The sequence below is a fragment of the Equus caballus genome, chromosome 6, assembly GCF_041296265.1.
Source record: "Equus caballus isolate H_3958 breed thoroughbred chromosome 6, TB-T2T, whole genome shotgun sequence".
Taxonomy (NCBI): Eukaryota; Metazoa; Chordata; class Mammalia; order Perissodactyla; family Equidae; genus Equus; species Equus caballus.
Genome location: NC_091689.1, coordinates 43,816,245 through 43,832,887, shown reverse-complemented (window position 1 = coordinate 43,832,887; position 16,643 = coordinate 43,816,245). Strand labels below are relative to the sequence as shown.

Here is a 16,643-nt window from a genome sequence, read left to right as displayed (position 1 = left end):
GTCCCACATGCCACAACAAGGACCCACAACAAAGAATATACAACTATGTACTGGGGGCTTTGGGGAGAAAAAGGAAAAAAAATAAAATCTTAAAAAAAATAATTCATTCCTTTTATGATCTATTAAACTTCTGATCAAAAAGAGCCTTTTGCAGGCTTGTTTTAGATTTTTAAGTAACACTTGCTGATCGTCTTTCATGTCAATAACCATTCATGATATTCCTGGTCACTGAAAAGTGTATAAAACTGTGTCTCAAATAATGTTTGGCCAGCCATGCATCTTAGCCAAAAAGAATCATGTGAAAAAGCAAACCAAGCTGTAAGAATTGACTCCAGCTCTCATCCTGGTTTCCAGGCACTTCCTGCTTCTCTCCATGCAATATTATCACTATGACACTGCTAAGAGCAGGGAAGCCTGGGAAAGACTTGAGAACACGTACTTCTTTTCAACTTGTTTCTATAAAGGAGCTATAAAACGTGGACACTGAGAGGCGAGTGATAGGGTTGATTTCACTATTAGATATTTAATTTGTCGTGCTGCTGCATCATAAGCAGTACCAACAAAGATGACCCAGGGGGCTGACCAGTGCAGGCGTCCAGAACATAAATTCTACCTTTCTGTGCACCCTCTGTGCTCAGCTCTGGGCTCCGTCATCTATTCAGAAAATTCTTGGTGTCCAATGTATGATGAGTCTAACAGTCTCCGGAACACAGACTTCTCAGTCTGCAGACTCCTGCTTTACCCTGGGATGAAAGCTTATGGTGATATTTACTGAGTTTACTGCGGCCAAGTGATGGGAATTATTATTACGGAACATGACAGTAGGAACTCTGTGAGGGGTGAGACTTTGCAAAGAAGAATGGCGACACATTTTTATATAAATTATCTTTTATTTCCGTGGCATACAAAAGGTATAAATATGATTTATGTAAAACCAATGGCCTGCACACTCGAGCAGAAAGTACATGGAGCTGGTACACATGTCTTTGAGCCGAGCGAGCAGGAGGAAGCAGGATTAGATCCGGTCGTCCCATGGGGCTCCCCTTCCCCAGCCGCTGTCATGTTGCAACTGGAGATAAACGAGCAGCTTTCCGTTTTCAGCAAGGGCGACCTATCAGCCAGTTCATCGGACGGCGGTGCCGGAGGTGTGAAGGGCTGAGGGCACTTGCAGGAACGAGGCACTTGATGGGAAGCATGCCTGAGATGGACACCAACCATGTCAAACAAAAGCAGGGAGGACTTGCCAGTGGGGGATGAGCAGAGGGACTTTTCCTCTCCCAGATCTCTTTCCTTCACACTGCCATTGGATGTGGAGCAAGGAACGACAGGAAGCAGGGACAAAGGAAGTCCACAGAAGGGAAATATACAGAGCCACTGATTCCTTGCCCCATGCTGGCAAACAGCTCAGTGCACACGGCTTAGGAGGTGAATAATGCTGGATGTAGAGCTCACAGTTCTTGGATTATCAAGATTCAGATACACTCTGAGACTGCTGAACTGGTAGCGGAGTCACATGATTTGTTGGGAGGAGCTGATAATCTGAAAGATTTAGCAAAAATCTTATGATCTGTGAGGAAAAGTGACAGGAGCATTATCTGTACTAATGAACGAGGCTTTAGGGAGCTGGTAATATTTATGTCAAGAAGAAAGGCCCAAAGCTCTGCCCAGGAAGGTGTGCAGAGCTTAAGAGTCAGCTAGCTGGTCCTCACCAAAGCCTCCGCTGACACCTCTCTTGATAATGACAATGACAAGTTTCGATATATAGTGTTTTCTTACCTCTTACACTCTCTACAGGTGTGAGTGTCCCTCTATATTAATGGCTCCACGGTAATTAACATAGCTGTGGGAGGCACTCCTGGGTTGAAAGTGAAGGCAACTGTCAAATTACTCTCAGTCTTAACTAGACTAAGTTCTCTCTAGAGTTTATGTTTTCAGCATAAACTGAAATTAAGACAATTATATAAAATTCTCACATCATTGATCACAAATTTGGCCATAACCACTCTGACAGAGATTGGTGACAGCCAGCCTGCTCCCAGGAAGAAAGGGAAGAGGGAGACTGTAACATCACTACTCTCCCAGCCCCAGGGGAAACAAGCTGGCTCTAAGAAGCAAATACCACGCTCCCTGTGACAAAGACAACACAACGCTAGATGTGTTTCCTAGTGAGCAGAAGTTCTTCTCTTAGGGGGGTAAAGTAGCTGACAACGCCTTCTCCCATGGGTTAAGTTGGGTAGGACAGTGGAACTAAACCACCTGTGTGCACTCAACATGGTCACTGACTGGGTTTCCCAGTTCTGATGGTAAATGATACTCTAGAAACCAGCATCACCAAAACAAGGTAAAGGCCGTGTAACAGTGGGTGCAGCCAAGTACCTCTTCAGATCCAGTCTGTAGGACTGCTGCTTCCTAGATATCCATTTCCCACTCACACGATCTCACGACCACAGGCCCACTTTGGAACATGCCCAAGCCCGTAATCATAGAGCTATACCTGAAACAGAGGTCAGCAAACCACAGCCCACAGGCCGCATCTGGCTTGCTGCCTGTTTTTGTAAATAAAATTTCACTGGAATACAGCCACACTCATTCGTTTATGAAATGGCTACGGCTGCTTCTGCACTACAATGGCAGAGTGAGTAGCTGTCAAAGAGACTATCTGGCAGTTTACAGAAGTCGTCTGCAGACCTGGAGACTAAAGGCAATTCAGGGAACTGTCCCTCTCTGAAAAGGTCTTCAAAAAGAGACCCAAGTATTTAATCATTAGGACTTGATTCCAGCTGCAAGTTTCCAAGCACAGGAAATCTGACTCCAGAGGCAGAGAATCTGTTGAACGATAACCTCAGGAGTCACCAGTGTGCTCTGAACAAGAACCTCTCTGTGCTTTGAACAACCTCTCACCCATGTTAAGCTGTAATCCCTGATCCGGTCTGTGAAACCCAGAGAAGTAGGTGTGTGTGTGTGTATACACATATATATATGTATACATACACACGTGTATACACACACATACACATACATACATACAGGGATTATTCCAAAAGGGGCGGACTGTTGCTCTTCATGTCCTGGGGCAAGAGCAAGGGAGGCCACTATCTGCTCCTGAGAGCTCTGCAGTGAGGAAGCCCAGTGCCTGCTTCCCTCTCATTCACACGCCAGCTTGCTGTCAAAGCTAGAAAGCCCAATGGCAAAGGCCTGCAGCGCACACAGTGGGTAGTTGTAGTCCAGTGTGAACACGTCATCTGCCACACGTCCAAACTGCATGACGATATAGTCAGCTGGCAACAGAAAGAAATTAGGATGTTAGACGATGGTGTGGTTTTACTGGGGAAAATCCTATTGAAGATACAGAAAAAATCCTCCAAATAACTCAGTTAATCACCAGGTCTCTTTAAAATGGGACACTTTAGAAGGATGGAAAGAGGCACTAACAAGAGTGTCTGCTAAGCATGAGCCAAGTTTCTTTCATGACTCCTCTCAAGTGCAGAGGACGGGAGACAACTGCTGACGGGCAGGAAGGGCAGGAGGAGAGAAAAGGCATGAGCGGTTTGCTGGGAGCAGCATATGCTCCAGGGACTGGAGTTGCCAAGGAACCCTTCCGGAGTGAAGGTCATTTGCTTCTGCTTCTGCTTCCCAAACATCCTCACCTGAGACTTCTCTGCTTTGCCACAGGAAATCTCTCCCTCCTCCGCCCTCCTCAACACAGTGGTTCTGAAGTTGGACTGTCAAACTGTAGTTCTGTCTTTTCAAAGAAATCATTTCTTTCTTAAATAATTCTCTCCTGAATCTAACTTCCCATCACTGATAGGAAATGCTCATTTCCCCTTCTTGTAAGAACATGTTTCCTCCTATCCCCCCCACATCCAGCCCTTCCCATGGGCTTACGGTCATTGTCGTGGACTATCTGAAAGTTCTTCACGGACGCCTGAGTGACCCGGCCGTGGAAGTTCAGGACATAGGACTGAGTGTCGTCGTTCCAGACTGGCGCCTTGTTGTGCAGTTCAATCAAGTTCTCCATAGTTTTGTTTTGCCATTTTGAAAGCAAGCTCTCATGGTCCTGTTGGAAAGGAAAATCACTACTTTGTACTGAAAACTGTAAGAAATCACTCATTCTCAACTCTGTGAGGTAGAAGGTAGAGTAGGGGAATATTTTCTCCATTTCAGAAAACGTAAAATAGAAACAAAGAAAACCAAGAATTAAGCCAGGTTTGTTTGACTTATAGATTATCCAGCATTTCTCTTTGCAGACTAAGTGGTTTCATGTCAACCACTTCAGCAACGGCTCTGCAGGCGCACTTACTCTGAGGTTCTGGAGCGACGGCTCTCCTGAAGGAGAGTATAGACATGGTCCAGTTTGGGGTTCTGGAAGAATCATCAATTTTGGTACTGATCTCTTCTGTATTGCATTCTTGTCTTTTAGAGTCCTTGGCTGATTAAATGTGCTCTTACTTACATTTCGTGGCCGAAATGGGATCCGCTCATGATTCATATTCATCCCTGGAATGATCACAGACATTTTCCGAGGGCCTTTAAATCCAAGCACATTTGTTTCCTGGAAGATCGGAAAATAAGACAGAACTTGGCAACAGAAAGGAAAAAGAGACCATATTCTTGACACAAGACTTTCTTGGGCATGTCAAGAGCACTAAGAACTACTTTTGTACTTTACTGTAGTTCAACAAAGACAGAGAGTCCAGAACAGGAAAGTAACACAGTACCTCTGTTAAGTCTAATTTGAACACTTGAATTTAAAATAGAGTCTATTGGCTTGAAACTTTACTCTTACTCTTTAGTCTTAAGTGAAATTTGAGACAACTGTGAGCAAACTGTCCAATTTTATCATCAACAATAAATATTTATTTCCCAATGAAGGCATGGCACTGTATGATATACAGTGAGAATTATAGTTTAAATTAAATAGGGCCTGTACCAGGAGGTAAAAAACTTAAATGCTTGTTGACCCAGGTAGATTATATATGAATAAAATAAGTACATTAAATAGGTGGATACATATGTTTGTATGCGTGTGTTTTCATATACATACACATGCACACACATATATGAAAGTCACACATAATTAAAATATTTAATTGATTCTGAGGCTGAGAAAAAATACCATATATCATATAGTGTCAAGTCAAATGGTTCTCAGTCACTTAGATAAAATCTCATGGGAATCAAATGATGAGATTAATTCCAACTTAAGAAACACTGGGACTTTGGGATCAAAGCAACAACTGAGTTGGGTTAATTCCTTCTTGCTTTCTTTTACTCAACAACTCTTCGAATGCTTACTATGTGCCAGGCCCCATGTTAGTGTGGATAGAGCAGTGAGTAAGAGTTTACAAACTGGTGGAGAAGGTTCATGATGAAGAGGCAATAATAAGTATAACATGTGGGTTACAAGAGGATGCCCAGGGTGCCGTGGGGACACACACAAAGGAATGTCAATCACATCAAGTGGTCAGGAAAGACTTCTCTGATGACATCAGTCGATCGGGCAAAGGGCAAGGAGCGGGGAAGGGAAGACTCTCAGGTGAGGGAAGATCCTACGGTGGAGCAAAGGGACGGCAGGAAGGCCCTAGTGGCTGGCCTGGTGGGGACGGGAGGGGAGAGTGCCACTAGAAGAGCCTGAAAGGAAGGCCTTTACTCTGTATGCAGTGGGTAGTCATTAAAAGACTGGAAGCAGGAGAACAACAGGATCACCTGGTGCTCTGTTTTAGGAAGATTTGTCTGGCAGCAGTATAGAAAGAAGTAGACAGGAAAAGACTAAAAGCACAGAGGTCAATTTCTAATTTATTGTACCCAATGGGTTTGAGGTGATGAAGGTCTGAGTTAATACAATGGCATTAGGAAAAGAGAAGAGAAGAGAAGGCAAGACATGTTAAAACAGTAAAAAGTCACTGAACTTGGGGCTGGCCCCGTGGCTGAGTGGTTAAGTTTGCGCGCTCCGCTGCAGGCGGCCCAGTGTTTCGTCGGTTCGAATCCTGGGCGCGGACATGGCACTGCTCGTCAGACCACGCTGAGGCAGCGTCCCACATGCCACAACTAGAGGAACCCACAACGAAGAATACACAACTATGTACCGGGGGGCTTTGGGGAGAAAAAGGAAAAAATAAAATCTTAAAAAAAAAAAAAAAAAAAAAGTCACTGAACTTGGCAATTCATAAATAATTAAAACTTGAATATACAAAGAAAACGATACCAGCAACGGAAAAGGGGATCATAAAACCAGAAACCACCTTGAGAGGGAAAATTACCAGTTCCGTGTTGGCTACGTTAAGTCTGAAGTACCAGCAGGACATGCAGGAGATTAAGGCAAAGAGCACACTCCGAGGGCGGCACTTACGTAACAGACGGCTGCCAGCTCCTGCCGGGTGTAGGCCTTTTCTACCAGACCTTGGGCCTTGGTTGGGCTGACACCATGGTCATAAACTGTAAACTTGGTCCCCATGAGGTTGGATCTACAGTCAAGAGAAAAAGTCACCATAATGACCTATATTTTTTCTCTTACACAAACACAGTCTAGGAGAGGTATGCACCAGAATGGAAGCCTATGTGCCTGTTCTCCAAACGTCTCAATGTTCATCATCATTCGTACAAAGATCTCTCATTAAAACAAGGAAGGAACTTAGATTTTCTTTTAACGTTTTTTTTATTACAACATCAATACATGCTCATTGGAAAAAAGACAGGGGTTGTTTCGAAACTACACGAATCAAAGTATCAGAAAGCACAGGACAGTGACAGAGGCTGCTCTCACCTGAGTTTGCCAATATAACTTTCCCCTTCACGAGACAAATCTGTTGGGTCAGTCGAGATAAGGTAGTTGGATGTTTTGCTCTTTTTCCGTTTTCTACCTGCAAGAAGAAATATCTGGACAAAGGAAAAATGTCAGTCAAAACTGCGGTGAAGAGAACCACCACAGTTTGTTCCACGTATTCACTTAGCAAATGTTTAGCAAGTGCCTATCATGTACAAGCAGTCAATCTTTGAGTCTTTTTTAAAATTCACCTTAATTTTTCTTGTATAAAAACTGTGTGCTGGCCACAGCTGGAGCCTGGGTCTTCTGCACGGAAACTCTAGGTGGGTCTTTACAAAATGGCCAGTGAATTCCTGATCAGGGACTTGGTGAACACGGTCTCTTTCCAGGGGTTGGGGGTGAGAAAGCCGTAGGTCTTAGAAATGGCATCAAAAGTGGCCTTGGCAAAGCTGCCCAGGTAGCAGTGCAGCCCTGGCCGAGGTGTAACAGGTGTCAATGCGAGTCAGCAGCAGTAGCTTCTTGGGCACAGGGCTGCGACAACACCAGTGCCCCGGGGGCGGGGCTGAGGTGCGCCTGCACAGAACCACATCAGCCAGTCGCCTTGCAAGGGATGGTGTGGAGCTTGCTGATCTTGTTTCCCCAGCAGCCTCACTGCACTGGGACTAGAGAGAGCTTAGCCAGAAGAACGGCCCCACAAATGGCAGTGGCTACCGCCTTGGAGCACTTAACCCCCATACTGACACGTCCCTTGTATTCCCCAATGGCGACAAATGCCCTGATCCTGTTCTGTTGGTCAGCACGGATGGGTCTTGCTTTTGCATGGGCATAATCTTCAAAACTTCGTCCTTGAGGGACACCTCCAGAAAAAAGTCACTGATCTCAGATTCCTTGATTGGCAGGCAGAAGAGACAGATCTCCTCCAGGGACTTGCTCTTCATGTCCTTGACCAGGTGACCCAACTTGGTGAGGGGCATCCACTCCTTGGCCTTGGCCTTGCCTGCTCTGGCTCCCTAGACCCCCTCCTGGGAAGCCTCTGACAAAGCTTCAGCAGATGGCAGGAGGCCTCCCATTCCAGGGCTCCCAGGGCCTCTGCCCTGGCCCTCGCCCCTCCCCCCAGCAACAGTGTCATCTACCATTTGGTGTTTTCTCAGAGAAGACCAGTTTGGGAGTCTTTATCCCTTTTTCTAAACCTCATAATGCTTCTCAGAATTCACCATCAGGGTTTCCTTACTGTACAACTTTTCTAAGTTCACCAGTTTGATTCTCCATATAACTATTTACAACTTGATCCCTAAAACCTCCAGTGACTTTTTTTAAAAAGGTTCATGCAGTTCCATGAATGAGAGTCTTTCCACCTTTACGAGAAACAGGATCCTGAATACCCACCCTTCCCATTCTTTACTGCAGCTGCTTCCTAATCCTCCTTTTTATATTTTGTTGTTTTACAGCCCTGTGACTTCCGTAATATGAATACTGTTACATTCACGCCCTTCCTACACCCTAGTAGCCTGGACAACAGGGAGGCAGGACAGCAGCAGTAGCTAAGGAGGGGGCTGTGGAATCGGACAGACATGGGCTGGAATCTGGCTCAGCATTTATTAGTGTGTTCTGAGGCAAGTACATCATTCCCTAAGTCCCATGACCTCATCCATAAAGCAGGGATGAGAAATCCCATCTTATGAGGATGTTATAGGGACACGCCTGATCCACTGTAAACAATAAATACTGGTTATATAATTACATCTACCATCATCATGTCATTGCTAGGCTCTTAAAATCACCCACTTAGACCGGGTATTAATACAAAATACACTCTCCATTAGCAAGTACTAAACTGCCTCAGATTTATGGATAAAGTAAATTAGAATTTCTAGGGCAAGAAACAAGTCATTTCACTTACATGTTCTTCTGTATTTCCAATTCCTTCTACTCCCTAAATAAACAAATTCCCTTGCTCTCTTTCTTTCACAATGTCACGTTCCACCTTAATAAAAATAAAAACCAGAGAGCACACGGTAACACTCCCTACACCCCCAAAAATATTTGCAGGTGAAAATAATTACATTCAAATATTCTCTTCCATTTTCTTACATTCTGTATACAAATCTTTCTCTTTGGGTTGGGGGTAGATTTTGCCTATTACACTACGAGATCTTTGAAGACAGCGAGAACACAGCTCCTGGGAACTGATAAATACCATCCACTTCCAGCTGACCGGTCTAATACCAGTGCTATTCCCCTCTCAAAAGGCCCGCTAACAATCTAGTCCCACGACATTCCTCCCTCTATCTTGAGATTTATCTTAAGAATCAATTCTCATACCTTCCTGTTTTCATCCTTTTCCAAGTGCATATAGTAAGTGGGGAAGAGACCCCGATCCATTCCTTTTTTGTCCCTGGTTATCCGACACTTGACTGTGATACCTCGGGGGGCAGGACTGTAAGCAAAGTCCTCTAGATTCTCCACTTCTCCCAGCTGGTTATCAACTTGTTGGGCTGCAGTACCAGAAGCTCCTGTATCCTGAAAGCATAGCTGTACGTGAGCAATAGGTGGTTGCGTCAGAAAACCTCACATTCTCTTCGAGAAATACTGAATGGACAAAATAACTTACTGATTTACCCCTATGTCTTCAGTCATCTGACAAAATAAGGGGAAACTCTGAGAAGTTAAATAAGTATATGAATACTGGGAATACAAAGGAGCTAAGTATGAAAATGGGAAAAGAAGCTAAGTACAAGAGCTGGCTTGAGACACAAGAAATTAGAGAACTCATGAACTTTTAAGTCTAAATTTGAGCTTAAATCTTTAAAGGACCCTGATTCCTCAGCAGTGGTAGCGGTATTTAAATACTGAAGACATGTGTGGGAAACAGTTAAATTAGCTCCAAAGGAAGACGTTTCAGAACTACGTACTGTGGTCGACTTCTGGCTGGATGCAGAACTGGGTCTCTCTGCCTCTGAATATGGTGAATGAGATCTTAATTTTCTTCCCTCTTCTTCCTCCCCATCAGACTCCTCCTCATCAAAGTTCAAACTACCTGAGATACCTAGTGGAAAAGCAAGAAGTGTCAACACCTGCCAACACTGGCTTAAAAAAGAAAACTTTGAACCGAAGATAATTTTAATTTTCTTGTTAAAACATTACAAGCTATTCTGACCTTAAACATGGCTATTTTATCCAAATTTTGACAATTCTTTCTTCATATTCTCACTCAGATCCATCTTTTGTTTTCCCTTCCCACTGTTGCCACCCTAATTTAGTTCTTCAAAACATTACGTCCATGGGAAAAAAACATTTGCAAATCATATTTATGATAAATGAGTAATATCCAGAATATACAAAGAACAACTCAACAACAACCCAATTCAAAAATGGGTAAAGGACTTGAGCAGACATTTCTCCAAAGAAGATACATAAATGACCAATAAATACATGGAAAGATGCTCACATCACTAGTCATTAGGGAAATGCAAATCAAAACCACAATGAGATACCACTTCACAAGCACTGGGATGGCTATTGTAAAAAAAAAAAAAAAAAAATAAGTGTTGGCCAGAATGTGGAGAGAGTGGAACCATCGTGAACTGCTGGTGGCAATGTAAAATTGTGCAACCACTATGGAAAACAGTAGAGTGGTTCCTAGAAAAATGAAATATAGAATTACCATATGATCCAACAATTCCACTTCTGGATACATACCCAAAGAGAAGTGAAAATAGAGACTCAAACAGATACTTGTACACCAATGTTCACAGCATCATTATTCACAATATCCAAAAGGTGAAAACAATCCAAATATCCATCAACTGATGAATATATAAACAAAGTGTGGTATAAACATCCAATGGAATATTACTCAGCCTTAAAAAGGAAGGAAACCTGCCACAACCCGGATTAATCTTGAAGACATCTTGCTAAGTGAAACAAGCCAGACACAAAAAAGGACACACACTGTAGGATTCCACTTATGTGAGGTACCTGCAACAGTCAAATTCATAGAGACAGAAAGGAGAACGGTGGTTGCCAGGGGCTGGTGGGAGAGGAAAATGGAGTTACTGTTCAATGGGTAAGGAGTTTTATTTTGGGAAGATGAAAAAGTTCTGGAGATGGACAGTGGTGATGGTTGTACAACAATGTGAATGTACTTAGTGCCAGTGAACTACCCACTTAAAAATGGCCAAAATGGTAAATTTTTTTTTTTTGAGGAAGATTAGTCCTAAGCTACCATCTGCTGCCAGTCCTCCTCTTTTTGCTGAGGAAGACTGGCCCTGAGCTAACATCCATGCCCATCTTCCTCTACTTTATACGTGGGATGCCTACCACAGCATGGCTTGCCAAGTGGTGCCATGTCCACACCCGGGACCCGAACCGGTGAATCCCAGGCTGCTGAAGCAGAATGTGCGAACTTAACCGCTGCCCCACCAGGCCAGCCCCTAAAATGGTAAATTTTATATAATGTACATTCTACTACAATAAAAACAAAATTCAATGATCCATTGCTTTCTATATCAGTTACTTTTTTGGTTTCCTGCATTTTGTTCATCTCTAGTCCAGTTAATTATTTTGAGTTGGGAATGTCTGAAATACTACTACCTGGGATTTATGAAGCACCTTTTAGAGAAAATTAAAAACTATTTTTTCATTTTATCCTCACATTTATATGAGTTTGAGGAGGAGATACTGGTAATCTTATTTTTTGTTTTGTTTCCTGTGTCTATGGAACATATGTGGAGAGGAACACAGGTATAAAATAAACTGTGATGTGTGTTATAAAACAAGTATGGTGCTCAAATGTACATGTGAGTGTGAGGCTCAGGGAGAACCATCCGCCCAAGAGAAAAAGGCAGAGCTAAACTGAAACTAAATTCCCTTTTTTCTTTACTCTCTAAGGTGAAGTTACCCCTCACATAATAGTTGAAATAGCCCCCAACTCATGGATTGACAAGTAGACTAACAACAAGCAGCGTGGCGTTCATTTCCTGCCCAGAGCCAACCATCTCAGAGGAGGGACGACTATCGTCTACTTTTTACACATTCCCACATAAATTGGTATTAGCTTTTCTCAAGGACACCCAAGGATAAGACACAGGCCAGTTAAAAAATTAATCTCAAGTGAAAACATATGTCCACACAAAGACTTATGCATGAATGTTCAGAGCAACATTATTCATAATAGCCAGAAGTGGAAACAACCCAAATGTCCATCACTGGTGAAGAGATAAAACAAAATGTGGTATATCCATACAATGGAATGTTATTTCATAAAAAGGAACGAAGTACCCATACGTGCTACAACATGGATGCACCTTGAAAACATTATGATAGGTGAGAGAAGCCAGTCATAATAGACCTGCTAGTATATGATTCTATTTACATGAAATATCCTGAATAGCCAAATCCACAGAGACGGAAAGCAAGTAGACTGGCAGTGCCCTAGGGCTGGAGGAGCTGGAGGGAAATGGGAAGTGATTAGTAACGGGCAGGAGGTTTCTTTTGCAGGTCATGAAAATGTTCTAAAATTGATTGTGGTGATGGTTGCAGACCTCTGTGAATACACTAAAAACCAATGATTTATTCACTTTAAATGAGTGAACTGTATGGTATGTGAATTATATCTCAATACAGCTATTATAAAATAAATTCTGTGGTTTGTGAAGGACATTTTTTCTTTGTTTTCTCAAATGTTAACCTTTGTTTTTGGTAGCAAAAAGGCATAAGACTCTTGGGATCTCACTATGATATGGGTACCTTCACTTAATACTATGTTTTCAAATGCCATTTTTATACCAAGAACTGTTTATGTGAATGTATATCTTAAAACGGAGATAAAGATTTCTCCAAAACTTGTAAGACAACGAAATTGGATCCACGTAAGGGACAGAATCTGCCAAACTGACACTTCTTAGATCTTAATCAAGAGAGCACTTAACAGGTTTTATGGTCAAGACGCAACTTGTTGAGACGTGAAAAGGCATTAATCCATCTGGCACTGAAAGGCCAATTCTGAGAAAGAACACAGCAGTCACACAAGGGGACAACATGGTATTTACAGTCAGGGATAAAGAACTAGACTGAGAATCAGAATCTAGGTCTGCCACTATTCAGCTAGATGACTTGGGGTAAGTAATTTAGCTTTTGGTTTAACTGAAAGTTCTCTTTGCTTGACTCCTCCACATCTTTCACTTTCTTTTGTTGTAGTAACAGTGGTAGTAAAGTAATAGAGAAGTACCATAATCACATTCATACTACAGAGAAACTGAGGCCGAGAAAAGTTAAGCTGGTTTACCCCTTTCCCAGCCAGATGTGGAAGAGTTGAAATTCAAAACCAAGCAAGCTTGCTCCAGAGCTATGCTCCAATCCATTTCACTACACTGCCTTTGCCACACCCTGCACACTAGTCGTCTGTCCCAGGTGCACAAATATATCATGTTTTTACACCTGATGCCTTTGCTCACATTATTTCTTCTGGCCAAGTGTGCCACCTAAGTAGCAGTGTGATCCAGGACAAATTACTTAGCATCTCTGAGAATCAATTTTCTTTTATGTAAAGTGGAGAGACTAATATGTATAAACCCCTCAGAGCACTGTTACAAATATTAAATTAATTGAGATAACGTATGTCAAGTGCCTGACATACAAAAGACATTCAAAACGTCAGTCTCCAGTTGTTTCCATAGATGACACCAGTGCGTTATACGCCACATTATAACTCTAGGTCAGGCCACCAGCCAAACCATCTCCTAATTAAATGTTCCTGCTTCCAGACTTGCCCCCCTCCAATTCATTCTTTATGGTGCAGAGTGGTTTTTCTACAGCCCAAATCTGATGCTATATTATTCCTCAGCTTAAAATTCCTCATAGGTTCCTATTATTCTTCAGAGAAAGTCCAAATTCCTAATATAGCCTATAATGTCCTAAATAATGAGGGCCAACTTACCTCTCCAGGTTCCTCTCTCTACATTCCCCTTCCCACCATACTGCCCCATACTCTGAGCTCCAGGCATCTGGACTGGCCAGCTCCCCTTGCTGCATCAGGATCCAGCTCAGACGTCACTCTCTCTGGGAAGCTTTCCAAACCTCCAACTCTGTTTCAGGCATCCCTCTCGGTGTTCTCTTGGCTATTTAAGCGCATGAAGCCTCACTCAGAATAAATGTCCCAGCGGGCATGCACCTTGTTTATACTGCTTTACCCTAAGTGCTAGAACAATGCCTGATATATAGTATATACTCAATACGTATTTCCTAAATGAATGAATGTATGAATGTTGATTTTATTTTTCCCTTTTCTCCCCAAAGCCCCCCCAGTACATAGTTGTGTATCTTTTAGTTGTGGCTTCTGGTTGTGGCATGTGGGACGCTGCCTCAGCATGACTTGATGAGCAGTGCCATGTCTGCACCCAGATTCAAACCAGTGAAACCCTGGGCCGCCGAAGTGGAGCATGCAAACTTAACCACTCGGCCACAGGGCCAGCCCCTCTACCATTCTGAGCTAGAATCTCTTGATCCATATATCCCAGGATCTAGCAATGCCTAGCTATTATTAAATAGGCACCACACATAAATATTTATTCAGTATTGGGCTTCAGTCTTCTAATCTGAAAAGGGGATGCTTAATTTCTTCTCTTATAAAATTATTTTTCTAAGAAGGAAAGAAGACTACAAGGGACCTCTGAAATGTACAGGAACATTTATGGAAAAGATAACTCCAACTGGCAGAAAGTAGGCTCTTTGTGGAAAAAGTATTAGCTGAAGCATGTTTTGACCCAATTTGTGTTTCCATTCACCGGGCTGTTTATCTTTCCCCTTATCACTAGATCAGTATGAACTGTGCAATGAGGCAGAGTAGGCCTGTTGAGGGGCAACTTTGACAAAGGAAGAGGGTGGGAACTAAAAATCTCAAAAAGAAAGAAATAGCTATATATCGTGGCTAATGCTGCTCACATTTTACATTTGATTTAAATACCTTTTCTCAGGCAATCGGATAAACACTATTATTGTTGACAATGACCAATTCTCAGATGTCAAAGAAGCCTAATATCACCTCTGTAAAGCCCTAAGCCACATTACAATCAATTCTGAATCATCTAGATTGTTAACCAACAATGGAAGAAAGTAAAGTAAAAGCTTATAAATGACTTTGCCATCATTGCCAATCCTCACCATGTTTTTGGAGGATCTCCTGAAGACCCGGTTTGGAAGCAGTATCCAAAGTGCTCTCCCCGTCGACACTTCCTTCGGCATCCTCCTCCAAAGCCGCAGAACCCACTGAGAGAACATGAAGTCTGGTTTCCAAATCTTGAGCATCTGGCTTCAGGAAGGCAGCTGGGCCATCAATGCCTAGGGGCCAAAAGAAGAGACAAGAGGAAAGTATTATCCACTATTTAGCTGGGTGGTTTTGGTGTATGTGTCAGAATTAAGAACCACCAAACCATTTTACTTCTCCTCCCTCCTTAACATCCACAAGGACATTTGTTAACAGAGTAATTCAGGACTGGTGTTCATTTTATTAACAGCTCTCACTGTTACTCTGAATGTACTTGATTTGCGCTTGAGAAACTTAAGAATGAGACCATGAATACAAAGTAGGTCCTCCAAAGGGCAGATCCTGTCCAAGCCAACAGCTCAGGGGGCTTGATTCACAGGCTCCTAATCCTCTTCTTCCCCTCACCATCTCAGGTGATCCTGAGTCCTCTCTATTGGAAGAATGGATGCTCTCTACCTTCTCCTGGCTTCATGGTTAACTCTGCCATGATGTAACAATCAAGACTATAAGCTCCTCAAATAGGCCATTTTGGATTAATTCATTTGGCACTGACAACAACAATTCTGGGATGGATATGAACTTTAAAGTGTCTTCCACTGATTAGGTCATTCCTTTTATTCCAACTCAAAGACCCAGCACGTGACTATAATGATGTACGAAGCCACCCAGTAACGATGCTAATGTTGCCCTTTGGTCTGTCTGAGAATCCTCCTGCCTTCTCCTAGGTTTGTGAAAACCGTACCCCAGCAGGAAGAGATGCTGCCTAGATACACACCATGCAGGATGACATCATTATGTGGGGTACGCGGTTCCACTAAAGGAGTTTGCTCCTCACTACCTCTTGGCTTTGACCGACGGAGCCTGGCTTCTGGATTTGGCTGTACCATGAGTGGCTCAAGGCGCTTTTTTCTCTGCTTCTTCTCCAGGAGTGCTCTCTAGGAAAAAATTGTGATATGATAGCCAGGAGACTTATGACAAAACCTCACTACTTTGAACATTTAGTTTTTCAATCACAAAACTACTTGTAAATTAATTTTTCCCACTTAAGAAATGGGAAGATTGAGGCAAAGAGAGGGGTAAGGATTCATTCATTTCATTTAATACATATTTACTAAACACTTATAAAGATCTATTTAAAATGATACGAATTCATTTCTGGCCAAGCTGAGGCCGTGATCCAAGTCTACTTAAAATATATATAGCAGGGACTGGCCCCAGGGTGTAGTGGTTAAGTTTGGCACGCTCAGCTTCAGCAGCCTGGGTTCGCAGGTTTGGATCCTGGGTGTGGACCTCCACCACTTGTAAGCCATGCTGTGGTGGCGACCCACATATAAAGTAGAGGAAGACTGGCACAGATGTTAGCTCAGAGCCAATTTTCCTCAGAAAAAAAATATACATATAGCAATTATATTATTATCAAAGCATGACCACAAGTTTAAAATATATAAACACATATGCATAGGGGAAAAGAGGAAGGAACACAGTGATGGTGATTTCTTTGGGTGATAGAAGATGAATAATTATTTTCCTTTATCTAGTTTTTCTATTTTCTAACTTTTGTAATTGGAGGAAAAAATAAAACTTATTCTCTAAACCCGAAATTATTTTCATGTTTTA

At 42.6% G+C, this 16,643-nt stretch overlaps 1 protein-coding gene and 1 pseudogene across 6 annotated transcripts in view; both read right to left on the bottom strand.

Annotated features, from left to right (window-relative positions):
• Positions 1-870: 870 nt before the first annotated feature.
• The window catches only part of TULP3 (TUB like protein 3), a 62,742-nt gene continuing 46,969 nt past the window's right edge, over positions 871-16,643 (bottom strand). For 4 of the 6 annotated variants that reach the window (XM_070270865.1, XM_070270864.1, XM_070270866.1 and 1 more), the window contains exons 3-11: positions 15,802-15,961; positions 14,924-15,100; positions 9,676-9,809; positions 9,086-9,283; positions 6,764-6,876; positions 6,350-6,464; positions 4,454-4,552; positions 3,886-4,057; positions 871-3,278 (exon numbers count right to left, since the gene is read on the bottom strand). In XM_070270865.1, coding sequence (XP_070126966.1) covers positions 3,145-3,278; positions 3,886-4,057; positions 4,454-4,552; positions 6,350-6,464; positions 6,764-6,876; positions 9,086-9,283; positions 9,676-9,809; positions 14,924-15,100; positions 15,802-15,961 — 1,302 coding nt within the window. In that variant the 3' untranslated portion in view covers positions 871-3,144. The remainder of the gene's footprint in view (positions 3,279-3,885; positions 4,058-4,453; positions 4,553-6,349; positions 6,465-6,763; positions 6,877-9,085; positions 9,284-9,675; positions 9,810-14,923; positions 15,101-15,801; positions 15,962-16,643) is intronic. The other 2 variants (XR_011439939.1, XR_011439940.1) reach the window with 2 other exon arrangements.
• LOC138924519 (small ribosomal subunit protein uS5 pseudogene) lies at positions 6,853-8,516 on the bottom strand (annotated as a pseudogene).